The 20104-nt window shown below is 38.4% G+C and overlaps 1 protein-coding gene across 1 annotated transcript in view; it reads left to right on the forward strand.

Annotated features, from left to right (window-relative positions):
- Positions 1-335: 335 nt before the first annotated feature.
- The window catches only part of LOC101860901 (protein numb), a gene marked incomplete in the record, with an annotated part of 30215 nt that continues 10446 nt past the window's right edge, over positions 336-20104 (forward strand). Inside the window, 8 exon segments of the mRNA XM_013083689.2 lie at positions 336-705; positions 5193-5287; positions 10284-10443; positions 11668-11742; positions 12135-12212; positions 15862-16002; positions 17710-17899; positions 19302-19523. Of these exon segments, the coding sequence (XP_012939143.1) occupies positions 5274-5287; positions 10284-10443; positions 11668-11742; positions 12135-12212; positions 15862-16002; positions 17710-17899; positions 19302-19523 (880 nt within the window).

Here is a 20104-nt window from a genome sequence, read left to right on the forward strand (position 1 = left end):
TTGTCTACTTTTTTTTTTACAGTCCACCATGACATGCAAACACGTTCAGAGGGAAATATTTCCTATAGTGAACAGTACAGTAGTATTGAACGATCTGTTGTCCACAGCGCGGGCTTGATAACGGTTGTTGTATAGTCTAGGATCTAGTCTTTATTATTTCGATCTCGGCCTAGCCTACCACAACCGACCGACCAACAGTGAAAGTGAAAGGCCTAGGCTAGTGATAAATCGAAAATCTTCTTATCTGAAAAGCACAATTTGTACCCCAAAATAGAACAACCAATGAGCGTGTGGCTGACGCTGGACATTTACTGCGAGTCTAGTTATCCAATCAATATCTTGTTGCGCGTGCGCATCTGAACTTCCGCGATCGCCCTACAGCACCCTTTTGTGTAAAAATATTCCGCTGGCCTACCTTCGGTGCCACCCACCTGAATAGCAAAGGAACTCTCTTCATTGATAGTCACCTTCCATACAATTTGCTGTTTTAATGCAAGCCAGTTCACATTTGGAGACTATTAATTCATTTTGTGTTGAGGTCTTGTAAAGTTGATATAGCAAACTATTTTCGATGCAATGTGAGCAATTTCGCAGTTACCACTAACGGAATGACCCGATTCGTACACATAACATGGAGACCAGCGGCTAATTTCCAGCGGTGATAGTACGTGAAGCATCTGTGTGGACATTTTCAACTCTTCACAGGTAAAGTAATATTCTGTTTGTTTGATCTCGTCCCTGTTAAAGTTTCGAAACCTAGCTGAATTTAAGTTCTTGTTTAGATAAGCTGCGGACCAGAGAAGGAACCGAGGAGTGGAACCAAAATGGCCGACGTATTCTTTCGTCCCGTATTCTTCAGTCTTTTGCCCAACACAACATTGTCTAGGCTAGATCCAGAAGCTGGAACGATTTGTTCATTCAATCCACATTTTAATCGTTGAAGCGACGTGGTGTAAATCTAGTCCATAATGCTAATTTAGACACGATGTGTTCAGGTCTCTATTGACCCAGCCCCCATCGTCCTCAAAGTCAGACTTGTTGAAGTTGTTGTTGTACATCAGTCACTTCAACAATAAAAGACTGAAAATAATAAAGTGGGCCACCTAGACTTGGAATAAATGCTTTTCTCAAAACAATGTCAATACTGTCGCTTCACACTCACAGAGACGGGTCTTTTATAAGAACCCAATATGGCCTATTTGTATCTCTATTGTAGTTGTAAAGTTAAGGCAGTGCATTGTCTGTGAATACTGTGTTGTGTTGATGACACATCCATCCATCATTTTCTTCATCATGAATCAACCTGGGGAAAACACAGTAAAATCAATGAATGAATTGTACTCATTTCATTGGCATTGGACCTATGAAAGGATAAACTGCAATGCTCACCCAGTTTGCTACTTTATGAGGTAGAGTTAGAGGCAAAATGAGTTGTCAAGTTAGGCTATTGATTTATAATAAAGCTGTACTAAAATTATGTTTCACTTCACACAAGTTCTTAGCCAGCTTAGTAAGAGTAGGGGCTGGCAATGGACAAGAATGGCCCTTGGAATATGAGTTTTAGTTGTGTTGGATTCAAGAATTTCCTGATTGATGGATATCATGTTGATTGATGCCACTCTCTTTTAGACTGGAAACTTTCCTAACAATTTTCTACACAGGATGCCTTGAATTATTTGAATGAGTGTATTCTTTCTTCCTGTGTGTGTAGTAAAGTGAGAACTCTTGTGTTTACTTTCGGTAAATTTTTACTTTCACTCCCGTGGCGTACACAGATGGTCTGGTTAGGGGGTAGATCACATATAAAGCCACTCAAACTGTCGCAAATCAATTAAAAAAAAAAAAAAATCAAACCTAACGGCAAAATATAAAATTACAGGTTAAAACAGGGGGCACCTGCCCCCTTGTAACCCCCCAGATTTTTTTTTTTTTTACCTAAGGGGGGCTGGCCCCCTGAACCCCCCCCGATTGACCCAGAGCGCGCAAATTAATAATAATATTTGCATTTGTATAGCGCATATCCATGCTCAAGAGCATGCTCTATGTGCTTTACAACCATTATTACCCCAGTAGACCCTCTGAGAACACTCTGAAACATTCTCGGCTTCCGCGGAATTATACAATGCAAGCTGCGGATTTCATGCACTCAAACTCAAACACTATCAAACTGACAAGATCTTTCACTGTCTATAGCCGGGTTCCCATTTCCACCTGGGTGAAGTGAGGAAAATGTGTGCAAAGTGCCTTTCCCAAGCCCAAGGACACCACGTCGGGCCCCTGACGGGATTCGAACCCACGACCTAACGGTTGCGAGTCCGAGGGCCTAACCAATTACTACACTACACGGTTAGGCTAAGTCTTAGTGTGATGTAGCTCGATTAAATACCATCAAAAATTTTTTTAAAATGTTAATTTGTGACAGAAATGAAGTTGGTATATATTCATGTTCAGTGTTGGCCCCCCCAATCAATAAAATCTAAGTAGAAAATGGACAACTGGTAGTTGTAGTGTGAGACGGGATGGAAAGTAAAAGATATACCTTACTTTCTTTTTTTCACTCTGTCCGTGACTTTGTTGGGTATTGTGGTTGTCATTATGTAGATCTAGTTTTTATAATACTCTGGCCTTAGTTTTGATAGAAGTTGGCAATTTGCTCCTTAGAGATGCTAGAGTTCACCTGGAATGTGAAGGCACTCTATTCCATTACTGCCGGTCGTTTGAACGTAAAAATTTTTTTTAAAGATACTTTTTTTTGTCACTTTGCACCTTCTTACTTTTTTTTTTCTTTCAGTAACACTGCTGTGTATGCTATAGGCCTACTCTATACTCATCTCCCATTTTTTGAATAGGTCTCTGTCTTTTTAAAATGTTATATGTGGTAGCTGCACTGCAATTTTTTTGTTCTTTGACAGCAAGTACTTTGTGGGTTTGTCAATGCTTGGACTTGGAGCTGGAATGCACTGCTGGTCATGCCCATTTGCTGTATTAAAATTTTTTTTTTGCTTTTTGTATTGTTATTGTTCAAAATGTAGGAACGAAAGAAAATCCAATTGATCTTGATGGGTACATAAACAACTTTTGATCCCTAGGTCTTTCTATATAAAAAAAAATCTAATCTTGTCTCTTTTCCTGCCATTGACAAATTGCATTTGTAGTTCTTGCCACCCCCCAAGAGATCATTGGAATTTTTCCTGTAGAAATAAGATTTTTGTGGCATTAACCACCACTAATCACGCTATGAATGGAATGAATACTTTCATTTAATATTGTATTTGTCCTCTTTATGATTTTGAATTTTCGCTTTTTGTTTTAATCTTTTTTTAAAACCTATATTATACTGGTTGATATTATGTGGTTTTCTCGCTAGTTTCAAATTGTCATCTGTATCTGAACTTTATCCTCCATAGAGCTACAGGTATTTATGTAGTTACATTTTGTCATTCTTTGCATCAAAATAATACAGTAGTCTCTGCCTAAGATCCTGGTGTTTGGGAGCAAGGAAAATGCGGGATCTTCAGAAAACAGGGTCTTAACTGAATCATCAGGAATAAGAATCCATGAAGGCTCGTAGTCAGACCCTCAAAATTGAAAATGATTTTTCCTTGATGATTATTTTGAAATGAACCAACGTGATGTCTCTGCATCAAGAAGTCTTCAACTGATAGCTTATGATTGATGTTTGTCATTTTCACATTCAATTGTGAGTTAGTTTTAGGTCAATCTCATCGCTCTTCCCCTTCATCTGTTCAAAATTTATAGCTTTTCATCAATGATCAAGTTCCCCCCTCATGTCGTAACACACCATTGTCACTCATTGTGTTCTGACATATCTATTAAAATTCAAAACCGAAAGGCAGGGTCACTGCCAACAGATGACCACATTACGCAAAGGTGATCAGACAGTTCCTTATTATTGGTGATAGTCTGTTGAGCAAAAATTCAGATGCGGAGCTGAAAGACAATTGCGATGGTCAGGGAAACAAAAGCACCAATGAGTTCTCAGTTTAAAATTTAATGTGATCCTGTTTGGTGTGGCCTTGTGGACCCTACCATCCCAGCTTATATTATGACGTAAGTTTAGATGGAGGGAAAATATGCCAGTGCGATATTTGAGGAGAACAAACAAATCGATGATTTTGCACCTCAGCACCTGGCTGATGCAAACTTTGTACCTACTCACTGAGCTTTACAGTGGAGATGTGATTGCCTTCATGAGAGTAGATGATCTGTCTCACAATGAGTTCAAATTTTTCTGCTTGGTTGATCAGCTGGGCTCGCCTGAGGTTTTGTTCAGTAAATTATGATCTTAAGTGTTGGATCTCAGTTAAATTTAGTTCCCTAAAAACACGATCTGACGGATCGTAAAAGTTCTGTTTACTGAACACAGCATGATCTTAAATGAACTGGGACTTTAAGCAGTGGGAGGGGGCTCTAGTGGCCTAGAGGTTTAAGGTGTTCGCCTCTCATTCAAAGGCCCTTGGTCCGAATCCGGTTAGCGACGGAAAAAAAATCTTCTCTAAGACTGTCTCCTTTCAACTTCTTTCCTTCTCTCTTGCAATATTCTTTCGTCTGCTTTCGTCTCCACTTTCTTACCCCACCCCTCACCTCGTTTTCCCCCTCCACTGGGCTCCTGACTCTTTCTGCAGCAGTTGCGAGCGCCGTAAAACCTCTACTAAAACTAAAACTCTTTCTGCAGCCTTTCTAATGCTACTCCTTGGTTCTTTCTTACTGCTGTCTTTCAGCCACACCCCTGATCTTCAGGTAGGAAAGATCTACGCCTAACCATCTCAGACAAGGGCGAAAAATCTCGAAGGTCCCTTGTGCAAGTTGTGCAAGTTAAAGATCCCTTGGTAGTCCAAAATCGATAAGAGTAGGCTTCAGCCACCACCCGGGCAAAATTCAAAATTTCCTACCAATTGAAAATGTTTGGTGTGTCCCGTGCGCTCATATCACCTTATGCCGTTGCAAGCGCTGTAAAACACTTCCCCCCCCCAAAAAAAAAGGAGTGGGATCTTAGGAGGAAACTACTGTACCTGGATGTGGAACGGTCTTGAATATACTTCCTGTTTGTTTTCCATTTGCTAAAATATTGAAATTTTAGATATCAGAAATAATTGTTGTTTGTTTTGTGAACGTTAGTTTACACATGGGTGCTTTGTTGTTTAAATCGTAAATTACGTCTAATATGAAAGGAATCCAGAAGAACTGTGAGACGACTTTGACGGTGTGCTCAAAATCAAAAGAAGTGCATAGCAATTACTTCTGAGGCCATCATGGAGAGGAAGGGGTAAGTTTTGGAAAGCCGTACAACTAAGGGCTTGTACCCAAAACCAAAGTGTATATTCTCAATGGCCTCCCTGTAATTTCTATTATCTTACATATGCAGCGCATGCTCTTAGTGCATGCATATAACCTTGTTTAATCCATTATATGCCTGATTTAGACGGTATACCTTTGTGATATAATATCGTTAATGTAATTTTTTACCGAATTTTAATAACCTGGATTTGGGTAAATTATTATATTCACTAACATTTTTGTAAACATTTGAGATTTTGTTAAACGGTATTTTGGCAAAATTGGAGGATTTTAACATTTCTTGTATATGTAATAAATGCCGTTGCATTTGCCCAATTCATAATATTGAAAGAGGGAAGAGGCGACAGAAGGTTGTATTCTGAATTTGAAGAAGGGAGTAAATTTGATAGATTATTGAAATCATAAATGGACTCAAGCTCGACTTAATTTTTTTTCTCAAGATTATCAAGCTCGACTTAATTTTTTTTCTCAAGATTAGGGTTTTTACAAAAAAATACTTTTTATTGTAATAATATAATATCAACCCGCTGTCACTGCTCCATAAGAACTGATTTCGAATGCTCAATTGGCTTGATAGGGTCACCTTTGGAAATCCGTTTTGAAATCGAAAATGTGAAACTTGACATTTTTTGTTGGTGTGTTGTATTTTAAAATCAAATTGTAGTTTATATCCTCTTTTTTGTGTGCTAACATGGAAGTGTTGAAAAGTGTCATCCAAATTATTGTGATTCTAAAGAAAAGACAAAAAATTATCTATAGGTCAGGATTGTAATTATTTTGGGAACACTGTCAACATTTAATAGAGTAGACAGGCATTTGTGGGTGGTTGGCGGGTGCTCTGGTGTGGTTTGCTTTTTCTTTCCTATCAAACATCTATCATCCTTATCTCCCCTTCTTCTTTTTTTTGTTAGTTACTCTCTTGTAACACCTCTAATCTTCTGGCGCTCATATGACCTTATGCCTTATGCAGTTGCGAGTGCCGTAAAACCTCTACTAAAAAAAAAAAAGACAGGCATTTTTCTAGGTAAGACATAGTAAAGCTTAGAAGATAATAGGTGTGTGCTACATTTACTTGGGTCTGACAAAATTTTGGGGATTGTCATGTACTTGGACTTGCCAGGAACTTACCATTACAGTTTGTATACCTAGAAATAAAACTTTTTTTCTGGGATTATATGTATATGCTTCTAAGACAACTTTAACCAAGTGATGAGAATTTGACATCATTCTCACTTTTGCCATGCCCAACTACACGGGGAATACTACTTGGGAGTTTACATTTGCATAATTGAGGCATTCCTGAAAGGTCGGCATGGCTAAAGTAACTCTTTTACACCATTGTATTCAAACTACTAAAAAAAACCCATTATAAAGTTCATCTTTGTCAGTTTATAAATAAACAATTGGTAGTGAATTGATAGGTCCTCTGTACTTAACTAAATGGACTTCAATGATTTTCGAAAGTGTTGGGTTTGCTTTTTATTTTATATCATAAACATATTTTTAAGGCTCAATTAGGATTACCAAACAAATTATGATGTATACACAAAGAAAGTTTCAAGTTGTAATTTTGATCAGCTTCATTAAATGAATGTAAATAGTAAATGTGCATATATGTGCAAGTCGAATTTTTATGTTATCATGAACCATGTTTCTGACAGGGAGGTTTTTATTAAAGTTTTTAAAAGCTCACCTTTTGTGATCACAAGAATGATATCCTTTTATTGTTTCAGTGTAACTATAATAATATTATGTGTATTCAAAGAAAATCTATTTTCGCTTTATGCTAAATTTCCATTTCCTTTAGAAAAAATCCACATATGCTACCAAGCTGTCTTGACCTTGGATTTTACTTCCTTATAAAATAAAAAAATTGGTGAATTTTCCTGTGGAAGTGTATCTAATTATCTTTTCAACTTCAAGAGAGAAAAAAACCCAACCTTTCAGTGTAGACTTGTTACATTATATAGTCAGAAAAGCATGCAAATTGATCATTTGAAAAGTTAGGTTGTTGCTGTTTCAAAGTCAGTGTTTTGAAAATGGTTAATTTGAAATTGTGAAGAAGCACAGTTCATTTTTTGGTTCATATTATGTATGTGTTAAGTTTCTACTTGTTATGTCCTATTGGACAATTGAACATTTTATATATATATAGCAGTCATTGCTTCTACTTTGATGGGTTGATCTTCCTTAACATTTTATCTTGTTTGTCACAGATGTGGAGTCGAGTTTGTTTTCATTTTGTTTATGTGTCATAATATACAATTGAATCGCATTTAATTTCTCTCTTCTTGACTTCTGAATTTCATGTATAGTGCATTAATCTTGATCCGTCATGATTTAACTTTAAAACAGACAAAAAACAAAAAAATTCTCTTCCAGGCTTTGTTCATTATGATTAGGTCAAAGGGATGTTTGTGTGTTCGGACTCTATTGAACTTTGAATTGCATCAGTAGTTTATTGCAGTGTTTATTGACCGTTGATATTTTTTGTGTTGTACAGATATTGTTGTATAAAAATTATAGCAGACCTCTCTATCTTACATCTTTAGGAGGAGGCTTGCAAAAGTGTATTGCTAAAAAGTACTACTGACTTTTCACTTTTCTTTTTAACGCTAATGTAGAAATAAATACTAGATTTATGCTTGAAATAAAAAGAAACATTTCATGGTGTTTCTTGAACAAAAGGAAATATGTGAAAATCAGTCTGTAGTGTGCTATCCCTCAGAAGTAGTTCCCTGGCTTTTGTTTCTCATGCCTTCCAATAGCCACATCTTTGCTGTATTTGCCTAGGGAAAGAGTTCCTTCAAAACCATTGTACATTGGAAAGGTCAGCTGTATTTCCCCTCAAGCAAGAGGAAGTATAAATAGTCCACCGACTCACCAAGAGTTGATGTTAGCCTCCAGATAGTTGGTCCTGCTAAAATATTTCTACTTTCTGAGAAAAATGGGATTGGTAGTACTGGTATCTCTGTTCAAACTTGTAACGTTAGTGCAACTTAGATATTCTAAAGATGGTGGATGGTTGGAGGGCGCCACTGGTAGATCTTTCTCTTTTTCTTTTCCTCTGTTCCTGTCTGTCTTGCTATTTGCCTGCACTAAATGACCAATAATTTTGCAGATGTGCTTCTCTTTCCTCAAACAAAAACTCAAAGATACAGCCTAGGTATTCTCAAGATAAATGGAGTTGCCATACATTTGGGTGCTCTGTAGGCAATGAGATTTGTCTTATATGTAAATTGTGTTTTGATGTTGATGAGCCATGTAACATTTTGCTCCCATTCATAATTCACCTTGCATGTTCGTTCATTACTAGGAATGTCGAGCAGGAAGCAAAGTGTTGAGATTCCAGCATGTTACAGTACATGTTTTTGGGTGATTTATTTAATTAGATTAAAAATATTTTTTCCCCGTATTTCTGGTGGTTGGACTTCCGTTATAATAATGATTTATTACACAAGTACATGATTATCATGATACTTTAACTTTAAGAGCAGAGGAGTGGTTGATCTTTTGAGATACAAATTCAAGCTCTCCTTCACTGTCATCCACAATATCTGTACTTCTGTTTGTATTGCATGTGCCGTAAAACTTTTACTTTTAACCAAACTATACTAAACTTAACTATCCAACTTGATTCATGCTTCCTGCTGTTATTGTTGTAATGGAAACCACTTTCTGTTATTGTGTGGTTCAGGGCAGACTGTATAAAAGGAGATATGGATATCAAGATGGTGATGTTCATGAGCAAGGTTTGGAGCATTTGGACAAAAAAAAGAAAGGTGCAAAGAGGATTCGTTCCAGAGTGCACTTGTTCTATATAGTTTATTTTAAGTGATGTAAAATTACTGATTTAGTGGAAACAGTGCATCTCCATGGCATCCTCAACTCCCCCACCCACTACCCTCCACCCCCAACCTCCACTAAATGATGTGCATGTTTTTCATGTGGACACTGCCACACTCTCGTTATTTTGTTGTTGTTGTTATTGTTGCTGCTGTATTCCCTTCATTCTTCGTCCATTGCCACCTTCCTTGTAACACTGATTTTCCTATATTGTATCAATTGTTTTTTTTACCCACTTTCCCTTTTTCTCCTCAGCACTTTCCTTGTCTTCCTGCTTTTTTTCTGTTTCCTCTTGGCCTCTTCAATTTCCTTCTCCTTACTCTCCCCCTCCCCCACTCAGTTTTTGTTTCTTTACTTCTCCCTACCCTTTTCCTTTCTTCTTTTCTACTTTTAATTATATTTCAGTCGTTTAGTTTCTTTCCAGCACTACCTTTTTTTTTCTTTTCCCGATTCTTTGCCACCTTACTGTCAGTTTCCTCGTTCTTTCCCATCTTGACTTTACTTGTCCTTTTCTTCTCCACTTTGTACTTGTTCATCTTTTGTCGTCAAAGTAATATTGAAGATTTACTCACTAGTATTAGTATACCACCACCAATCAACTACTACTGCTTCTACACTAATCCGTCTACTACTGATGGTCATGGTGATAAAGATGAAATAATAATGGGTACTTCATCTGTTGGGATGAGGCATTTTTATGTTAAAGATAGTTTTAAATGAAATATTTTCTCAAACTTTTTAGTTGCTACAATTATGTTTAAAAAAAATATTTATTACACCATATTTGCTTCCGAAATATAGTTGCTTGCTTTGCAATAAAAAACAGTACAGCTTTTGTTTTCATGATATTTTAAATTGTTTTTTTTAGCTTGCAGCTTGTAGAAGGATAAAAAAAAAAAATTGGGTATGTTTTTTGAAATTCTTTAGTTTTCCTTTCTTTCTTTTTGGTTGTGTTTTTTTTTCACTGTAGTGATATATATGGCCATTAATTTTGTTCCATTTTTTGTTCCATTGTTTAGCATGCTCATGTGTCCTGGGAAGCTATTATTCTTATCATTCCAAAGGAAGGTAGTGCTTGTGCAGCATGATTATTTTTCTTAATTTTTTTTACCCCTCAGAAGTAAACGGTTTGGCCGCTATCGCAATATAATGCAAAGCATACGTCGAAGGTTCAGTTTGCGTAAGAAAAAGGACCATGCATCAGAAAGTGCAAGGGTGGACCAGTGGGAGGAAGACACCAACAAAGTACGCAATGGAACCTGCAGTTTTCAAGTTCGGGTAAGGAACAAAAAAGACCGTGCATCTGGACAGACTGTAATGTGTGTGAATGTCCTGAAATTTATAATGATATAATGTTGTATTTTGATTAAGATGTTGAGCAAGCCACTCACTGAATTTAACAGTTGCAAGTGTTTGTGTGCAGATCTGAATTTAAACGAAAACTTGGACTGAAATTATTACACAATGGAACTGACCAAAGAAAGACTGAGAGTGGAGGGAGAAAGGATGAAATGGCTGTGTTTGGGTGTTGTTAATGTATTCATAGTATCTCCAGGTTTCAAATTATGAAAAGTGAACCAGACTAGTCTAGGATAAAATACATTCGCTCAAGAACAAATTAGAATTTTCCATCCTGCTGTCAACAGTATTCTTTTTTGTGTGCTGGTTTATTATGTTCCTGTTGACATGTTGAGGTCTGAGGCTAAACATTGGAATTGTACTGTACTCCTAAACATTGGTCTCTTACTAGTTTTGTAGCTGTTATTTGAAGGAGCCTCTGTGGCTTCCCCCCTTTTGACTTAGTTTTAATTGTGCCAAAAGTGTAAAAGTGTGCTCGCTGTGAGTTTACGATTACTTTTCAACTTTATATTAGGATTCCACAAGAACTCTTTGGCCAAAGCTGCTTATTTATATTGAAAATTAAAAAAAAATTAAAAATTTAAAAATGCTTGATAGTCTGAAGATAAAATTATTGAAAATATTATAATACTGTTTTTGTTATTCAGCAGGGTATTTTTGTGTTGCAATAATCATAAAATGAGGATGATACCATTACTGATTATGTTCTGGACTTGAAAATTATAAAAAGAAATGCTTTATTATTATTTAATACAATATAGATAGTATTGTTGTGAGAAAAAGCATTAAAATTGACTTTTTAAAAAAATGTGGGTTGTTCTTGGTCTTTCATAAATAGCCTGTAGGTTACAGATCATAATCAGTGTTGACGGTGTTAATTTTATTTTGAAAATAGTGAAATATTGAACCCTGCTTCTATGCCCTGTAGTAGAAACTCCACAGTAAAAGCTGCTAAAAGCAACCTAGGTCCAAACAATACATAGTGCATGGTCACAAAAATGGAAGGAAAAATGTAAATTAACGACAGAATTGTTTTTATTACCGTGTAGCAGGGGATTTCCTTGGAGTATTTCAGGTGTGTGAAATTATGGAAAAATGTCTTTGAGGGAGATTTTTATGTATGATTTTCTTCCCTCCCTACAGTACCTCGGATACATTGAAGTCTTTGACTCCCGAGGGATGCATATCTGTGAAGAGGCTGTGAAGGCCCTAAAGGCAGTAAGTAATGGTTTCATTTAGCTACGGTCCATGATAAAAAGTGTTCATATGGTACATATATATAATAGTTTGTGCCCTTTTTTATCTTTCTTAGGAAATAGCAGTCTGTAAATATAAATATCTAGCAAATACTGAAGTGTGCGCGCACGCTCACACGAGAAACTCATCTTTTCACTCCAGCTTTTTGTCATTTTACTGTATTCTCACAAATGTATGTTCATTGTATACGTTGTAAAAAGGCTTTTGATCACAAAAATCCCTTGGAAAGTGAATGTTAAGAAGGAAATTCAGTGGTAATTGAAAAGCTTTGACTACATAAATTGTGAAAATTGTGATGGATAGGTCATCTCCTGGGAAGTCGACATCTATTGGTGGTCTTTCTTCTCTTTCAGCAATGCAAGGGCAAGTATCAACGAGCTGTGCTTTATGTATCGGGAGATGCTCTTCGAGTTGTGGATGAAGTCAGCAAGGTAAGATGTTCCGTCACACTCGAGACAGGTAGACCACGCACTCATGAACATGCATACAAGTTGACTCACAAACACACAGGCGTGTGTATGCACACACATAAACACACACACACACACACACACTAGAGCTGGATCCTGCTCGTCAAATCTGAGAGTGACGATTTGAGATTCAGTCGGCTTCAAAGAATCGCGAGTTTGCGAGTGCTGATGGAACACGAATTGAAACAGAACAGTGTCATATCAACGCCACTTCGCGAGCGTTTATTCCCACTCTTGTCTCTCCATCCTTTCCGCCCCCACCCTAGTTGCGCTACTCGGCGATGCGATCCCTTCTGTCCATTGGTTGGAACCCGTTCATTTTGTTTTAATGGGGGGGTTGGACTATACCATCTTTTGTAAAATAAGGGGAGTCATGCTAAGTGTTCCGTTCCGTTCTTCCTGGGTACCAGTTCTAGGCACACAAACAAGCTTACAAACAAGCCGCATAGTGGTGACAACAACAGGTGAGTGAATCGGAAGGTGATACTGTTCCAAGTTCCGCTGAAGTGAATCGCGTTCCGCAGGGAAGAGTGGCAATTCAGTTCCATTCCCACTCTCGCAACTCAGCACTAACACACACACATGCGCACTCACGTGCACACACACACACACACACATGCGCACTCATGTGCACCCACACACACACACACGCGTGCGCGCACACACACACACACACTCACTTCACATACATAGACACACTTCTTACTCTCTTTTTCACACACACAGCCGATTGAGATGGGGCTTCTCTTTATTTTAGTCCTGGCTCCAGCAATTTCAGTGCTTCCACCCTTCCGTATTTTTACGGAAATCCGTACTTTCTGCCAGTTCCGTGCTTGTCCCTCCATCATTATCTACTCCCTCCGTAAAAAAACTGCGACAGTGCAGGACTGCCGAAATTCCGTACTCGCCTTCGTATCGTCTTGTATAAGGTGCGGATATTACGGTAATTCTCTCGGCAACAATCTAACGTTATAGAAACCTGCCAAATTGCGCATTTCCTGCAATCGGACATTATACCGCTATGTCCCAGTCCCATGCATTCATTGCGTGTTGGTCGGCAGTACATTTTTTACCTGCAGATGGATCAAAATCTGGCGAACCTTTTGTGCCAATTTCCTCCTTTCTGTCATTCACTCATTCCTTCCGTCTATCTTCGGATTGTTGCCGCGGCTGGAAAATCTGCGCGTTGATCAAAGACTGATTTTGATCTTAGACAGAAAATTACTGTCGGAAAGATACTTTTTTCGCAAATTTTATCTAGATCTAGAGAAATTATCAATGCGAAGATTCTACGGCACGTGAACGCAATATAAGGGCCGCGATGAAAGAATATGCTGATACGGTCATGCCCACTACGGATGGGATCGGCCGATTGCGCTGATCGCCCGACTCGGTCGAACAACCGTGTTTGCTTTGAAACTGAAAACAAACACGTTTGTTTTTGAGGCGATCGAGTCGGGCGATCGGCCCGATCAGCCGATCCCGTCCATAGTGAGCACCACGTATAAAATCAAGAATAATTCGAAGTGGTGTACCGAGGTTGTGACAGGCGACATTCAGACATGAAAATTTAGAAAAAATGTGGGTATACGCTGCGCAACCGTATTTTGAAGGTACATCTATTCATTATTCCCAGGTTTGCCTGCTGTCAATGGTGCGACTACAAATTAATTGAATTATAGTAGCAATGAAAGGGGAACCTGCTTTTAAACCATAGCTGCCACTTTCCTGCTAAATAGCGGAAACTCCGCTACATCTAGCTTTCCCCGCAACTTTCCTCCTTCCTCCGCTGGACCGCTCTTGGTCGCAAATTTCATACTTTTTTTTCCACGCGGAAAACACCTAACCGGGAGAGACGAAAACGCGGTCTGCGCATGTCCGCCCGTAGCTTTCTACTTCCGTTCTTCTAGGCCCAGCGCTAGTTTCACATTGTTTATTGTTGTGGAGCAACACAGTGTCGATCGGGCATCGGGACGTTAGCGCGCCGAGTTGTCATTGAAATTGGCGGAAATTCGAGAGAAATTGATTCAGAATGCAAAAATAAAAGGAGCTGGAATGAGAAAGAAGCAGCCGGTGTGCGACTTGAAAAGTTCATTAGAAAGTTGAACTAGCTGTTTTTTGCGAAAGAAATCGCGGCCCGCGGCACTCCTGTTACAGTCCTGTACAATTGCGGTCCCGTTTGTTTACATGACGGCTATTGTGGCTGCTGCGGAAGTGAATCTAGATCTAGATTTAGATCTAGAAAATCTATCTCTAGATATAATCTAGATCTACACATATTTAGATACATCTAGATCTAGATTAGATAGCCTAGGCTATAATTTTAATTCAGTTTAGATCTCTAAATAAGAAACACACTACAGGGGCACTAAGTGCAAACGGGACCGCAATTGTACAGGAGTGCCTGTGTATCCTTGATCCGATACTGCTCTACGTCTATGTACACGTTTAAAGTGAAAGAAATCTTTTTATGAGACACCAGCTGGCAAAAACACTAGATTTTTAGTCACCAAGTCCAAACTGTGTCAAATTGACTCGAATGCTTGTTAATCAACTTACTGCCGTTATGTTTGTTTTTTTCCAAATACATTTTAATTCAGTTGCCTATGGTTAACAATATGACAGTTTTCCCTTCCAAAACCGTAGGCTAGATTTTCCAGTATATATTGCCTCTGGATCTCACTGGTATCGGAAAGCGCGCGTACGCTTTCGCGTGAATTTCCTCCTTTTAAAAAATTTCTGAGTGGCAGCTATGTTAAACATTTCCAACATTGGAAAGATATGCTGGCGATGAAGTCAAACAAGACAAAATGTTGGTGAAAAATGAATATTATGGGCTCTAGGCAATATCTTCAAACAGACTCCCAAATGCCAATTTTCTACCCTCTAAAAGCACTAAATTTCTATTTCTTCGGGGGCTTCGCCCCCCGAACCCCCACCGGGACGCTGTCCCTGGACCCTGCTGGGGGCCTCTGCGGCCCACAGACCTCCTGCAGAATTTTCCTTACTTTTCAGCTTCAGCTGGTGGAAGCACTGAATTTGCATGTACGTTGTCCGCTGTCTCACCAGTGGAAAGTGCACCACCTGCTGTAATCTATAATGGGATGCTGCATAAATCTGCCGTGAACTGACAATACGCCCGTTTTTAAAAGCTCACTGCACTTTCAAGATCAAGAGGCTTTTTGTTAACATAACTATTTAAAAACAGCATTTTTTCCTAAATTTGAATTTTAGTTTATTAAAAATCTAGTGACAGTGTCTCTTTGATTTATTCACACAAGTAGGATAACTGATCAGGCTTTTGATTAAGAAAATAAAAAAATTATGGCACCAAAAATGAAAAACCCCCCCCTCCGCTCTGCCAGCTTATTGCTGAAAGGCCATGCCCATGTATAAATGGATAACGTCTTTCCCTAATCTTTTTGATGACTTCCGTCTTGTTTAATGCCTCATGAAATATGATGGCCGTCATAATAATGTATATTGTTTTCACAACTGACGGCTTTTGATAATTATAGATAATCTTCCCGTTTACCTTAATATTTGATTTATTTTTTAATCTTCTTCTTGTCCTTTACTTTCATTTTTTAGTGTATTTTATTTTTTCCAGAGCATGATTGTTGATCAAACTATCGAGAAGGTGTCTTTCTGCGCCCCTGACCGGCATAATGAGAAGGCTTTTGCATACATATGCCGAGACGGGACAACGAGGCGGTGGATGTGCCATGGTTTCCTGGCGGTCAAAGAGTCCGTAAGTGTCAGTATCATTTTCATTCTTATTTTTGATGTGCCATTGTGGTGGTCATCGTGGTGTGTACCAAAGCGTCTGTAACTCTTTTTGCACAAGAAAGGAACTGGAATATGGGCTGTGGGTTTGACAAGTGTTCTGCAAGCTTGTTTTTTTGACCAGTGCACCTTTCTTTGTCACACTGTGTTGGTGTTTGTAATTATTTTGAAACGTGTTTCTATTTGCACACTGTTTCACGTAGTTCCTAACTATTGTGAACATTTAATTCAATTTTTTTTGTTTCGTTGGCTTTTGTTTTTAGAATTAAATTGATCCTTGTTATTGAGCGCAGTGCGGTGGAGCTGCATTTTAAATCCATTTATTGCTTGTTATCCAACTTTTATTTCCTGTTGAGATTCTTGAACTCATATTTCTAGTCTTTTTCATTCTTTAAAAGTCTGTAGCTGGTGTAAAAAGTTTAATTTTTTTTTAGAGGATTAGCTATTTGCAAACTGTATATATACTTATATATATCTAAAGTAGCTAAGTTCAGCAAAATGGAGGATGTTTTTTTATAGCTCTTTTACAAGGCAACTGTAATACCTTAGGGTAGACATTATTGTAGTGCTTCTTGGATGTCTATTAGTGATCTTGGTGTTGTGGTTAATGTCAACTGAAAAAAATTCTCTCCCATACTCTGGAAATTTGTGTCACAATAGGGTGGAATCAGGCACTCGTCAATTTTTGGGCATATGGAATTTTTTGATGACTATAAATCTTGTTTATTCATTTTGTTTTTGATGGGAAAAAATGCCCATATTGAATAGAAGTCAAGATATTCATGATTTAAAGAGGTGGGGTCAGGCGGGGGATCAGAGTAAAATTAATACGAAAATGGCTGCCTAAGTTTGGTGACTTCCGAAGCCTTTGCGTCTTTGGAAAATGCAAGTTTACATTTTTTGTGCATTTGATGTTTTTCAGTAAAATCCACACAGAAATTTGTTTTTAAATGGATATAAAATTTTTTGAGGCTGCGCCCTCCACCTACCCCAGATAAGATAAAGTGCAGAAAAACGTCGTTTTCTTTGATTTTTTATTGTTCTGATTAGCGCCTGATGACACACATTTGTTTCTTTCCTATGTTTGAGGGCTGTTTGTGTTAACTGAGTTGAAAGAGTTAAGGACATTTGTTTTTATTTTGTTCATATTTTATTGTTTGCTTTCAGCTTTTGAAAATTGTTAATTTTTACTCCCATAATTCGTTTAAGTCTTAGCTTTTGCTGCCTTCTGTTCAATAAATAACATTTTTGGAAACAAAACTCAATTCGATCTTTGACTTAAAGTATCAGTAATGCCTTTAACAAAAAATGAAGCTGAATAAATTATTTAATGCAAATATAATATTGTTGGACATGGTAAAAGCGTAAAACACTTAATAGACTTAAAGTAATTAAAATGTTCTACAATTTGATAAAATTTAAAAAAATGTTTCTTTGAATTTTTATTCGTATTTGCTATTACAATTTCTTCTGATCATGTTTAAAAATGATAGGGAAATTGCTTGCTGTAATATTTAAAAGGCTATGAAACCATAAACACTTAAGTATAATGTGGTTTAATGTTTGTCATGCCACTTTTCTTTATTGCATGATCACAGGTACTGGTGTGTCCTGCAATATTTGAATTATAGCTCTGACATATTACTTCTTATTTTCCTGTTGGTGTAAATAGGGGGAACGCCTCAGCCATGCTGTGGGCTGTGCTTTTGCGATCTGTTTGGAGAAAAAACAGAAGCGAGGCAGCGAAACGGGAGTGACAGTGACATACAACCAGTCCAGAACGAGCTTTGAACGTACTGGCTCCTTCAGACAGACCACTCTCACGGAGAGGATAGTGGACCCACAAAGCGCTATTTTGGCTGGTGAGTGCTTCTGTGTTGTTTTATATTGGCTGCTGCTGTCCCCCCCTCCCTCCTCCCAAATCCACACCTCCCCCCTTGTTCTTTGTACTGCAAGGTTATCAAATTTAGGATTTTCAACCTGCTGTGCAACTGATTTTTACTTGTGAGTTACTGAAAGGTACCATAGATTGCTCGGAGATATTTTAATGAAAAGATATATGTGTCACGATGCTGTGGAATCAGGCGTTCGTCAATTTTTGGACATTTAAAGTTATGGGTATTGTCTAAAAGCTTATTCATTTGTTGTTTTTCTGATGAAAAGAATACCCACTTATCTTGAATAGAAGTAGAGATACAGTCGAACCTGCCCTGACGGCCACCCCTATAAGACGGCCACCTGTACAAACGGACACTTTCCATTTCCCCCCTTGCATTTTTGCTATATAATTTAACTGTGTGAAATGGGCACCTGTCCAACACGGCCACGGCCACCATATTTTAACTCACAACCCCTATCACACAAAGCAATAACACTTGTCTTAGACGGCCACCTTAGTGACTCCATTACGCTTTGTCATAAATTGTGCATTAACCCCTGGCGTTGTGGGCGAGCCGTCATAATCCAATCACTTGGCGTTGTTGTTTGGTAGTACCTCCAACCGATCATTTTGCGAAGGCCCCTCCCTCTGTTGACCAATAGGTACCAATTTTCAGCTGTTGGTGAGGTAAGCGTGTGAGCCTTCATAACCCATAAGCCCCGCCCAGAACTCATACACAAATCGTGAAATGAGTGGTCACTGTATACCCAGTCTGTAAGTAACAATGGACGTCAACATGAACTTGCGACAGAAGCGTCGCTCGTTCTCCGAGTGGTGGCGACCCATGTGTTTGTTTTAACATGGCACTCAGTCTTCCTTGTCTGATACATTTAGTTTTATTGTCACCCTTGCGCAAAATCAGCAACAAAATAAAAATAACAAACAAAATACATACCAACAACAACAGCAAAAACAACAACAATGCGGCTACTTTTGATTGGGACTTCAGATGGGAATGGTTTGTTTTCTTCATCTTGATCAGTCCTGCCTAAGACGGCCACCGGTTTTATACGGCCACTTTTCTCCTTGACATGGGATGGCCATCTTACACAGGTTTGACTGTATTTGCGACTGAAGCAGGTGGGGTGTCACCTGGTTTCAGAAGTAAAATTATGGAGAAAATGGTCGCCAAAGTTTGGTGACTTCCGTAGCTGAGGAGTCCCTGGAAACTGCAAATTTACATTTTTGTGTGCTTTAAATCAATGTTTTTCAGTAAAATCTCAAGGGAAATGTGTTTTTAAATGGTTTCTAGTCAAAAACAAAAATTGGATACAAATTACCAAACCGCCTGATTTCACCATTATGCCTCACATATTGTTTTTCAGAACCTGTCCCTGTCAAGTCTGCGAATAACCCCTATGCGGTACAACGACCCCATGCCTCTGCCAATCTCCTGGAGCGGCAAGGCTCTTTCCGTGGCTTTGAGAAGCTCAATGAGATTTCGTCACCTTTCAAACGCACTACATCACTGCGGCTGAATGAGTTGCCATCCACCTTGCAGAGACAGAATGCTGTTTTGGAGTCACCCACACACAATGGCAATGGTGGTGAGTATCAGATATTGGGGTTGCAGGGCATTCAGAACTTCCAATCTTTTGTATTGTTTGGGAATTCCGTACTTTCTGAAACTCCTCCTCCTCCCCCATGCCCCATCAGTGTCAACTCCATCTGCAAAAAAAAAATAGTGGGATGGTGTAGGGCTACCGATATTTTGTAGCAAAGGATCCTTGCTAGCCTCTGTATCGTCTTAGCTAAGTTTGGGGTATTTATGATTATTTTTGGCAATAAGTTGTGTGTCAGAAACCTGTCACATTGCACATTTCCTGCACTTCGCCATTATCTCTCAATGCATTCATTGCAGGTTGACAATGCAAATTTTTTGTGCCAATTTCCTCCTTTCTTTCATTCACTCATTCTTCTGTCTTTGCAGTGGCCAGAAAATCTGTTTGCCGAAAAGAATATTGAATAGTGATTTTAGAAAAACAATAACTATCCAAGAGAAACCTTTAACACATCGGTCTAGATCTAGAGAAAGTGTGAGGATTCTACCAGTGCAGCATAAGACTGCAGTGAAAGAAATTGATGCAAAATTTCAATTTCGCCCCCTGAACCGCCATTAGGTTAACTC

This window comes from Aplysia californica, unplaced genomic scaffold, assembly GCF_000002075.1.
Source record: "Aplysia californica isolate F4 #8 unplaced genomic scaffold, AplCal3.0 scaffold00249, whole genome shotgun sequence".
Taxonomy (NCBI): Eukaryota; Metazoa; Mollusca; class Gastropoda; order Aplysiida; family Aplysiidae; genus Aplysia; species Aplysia californica.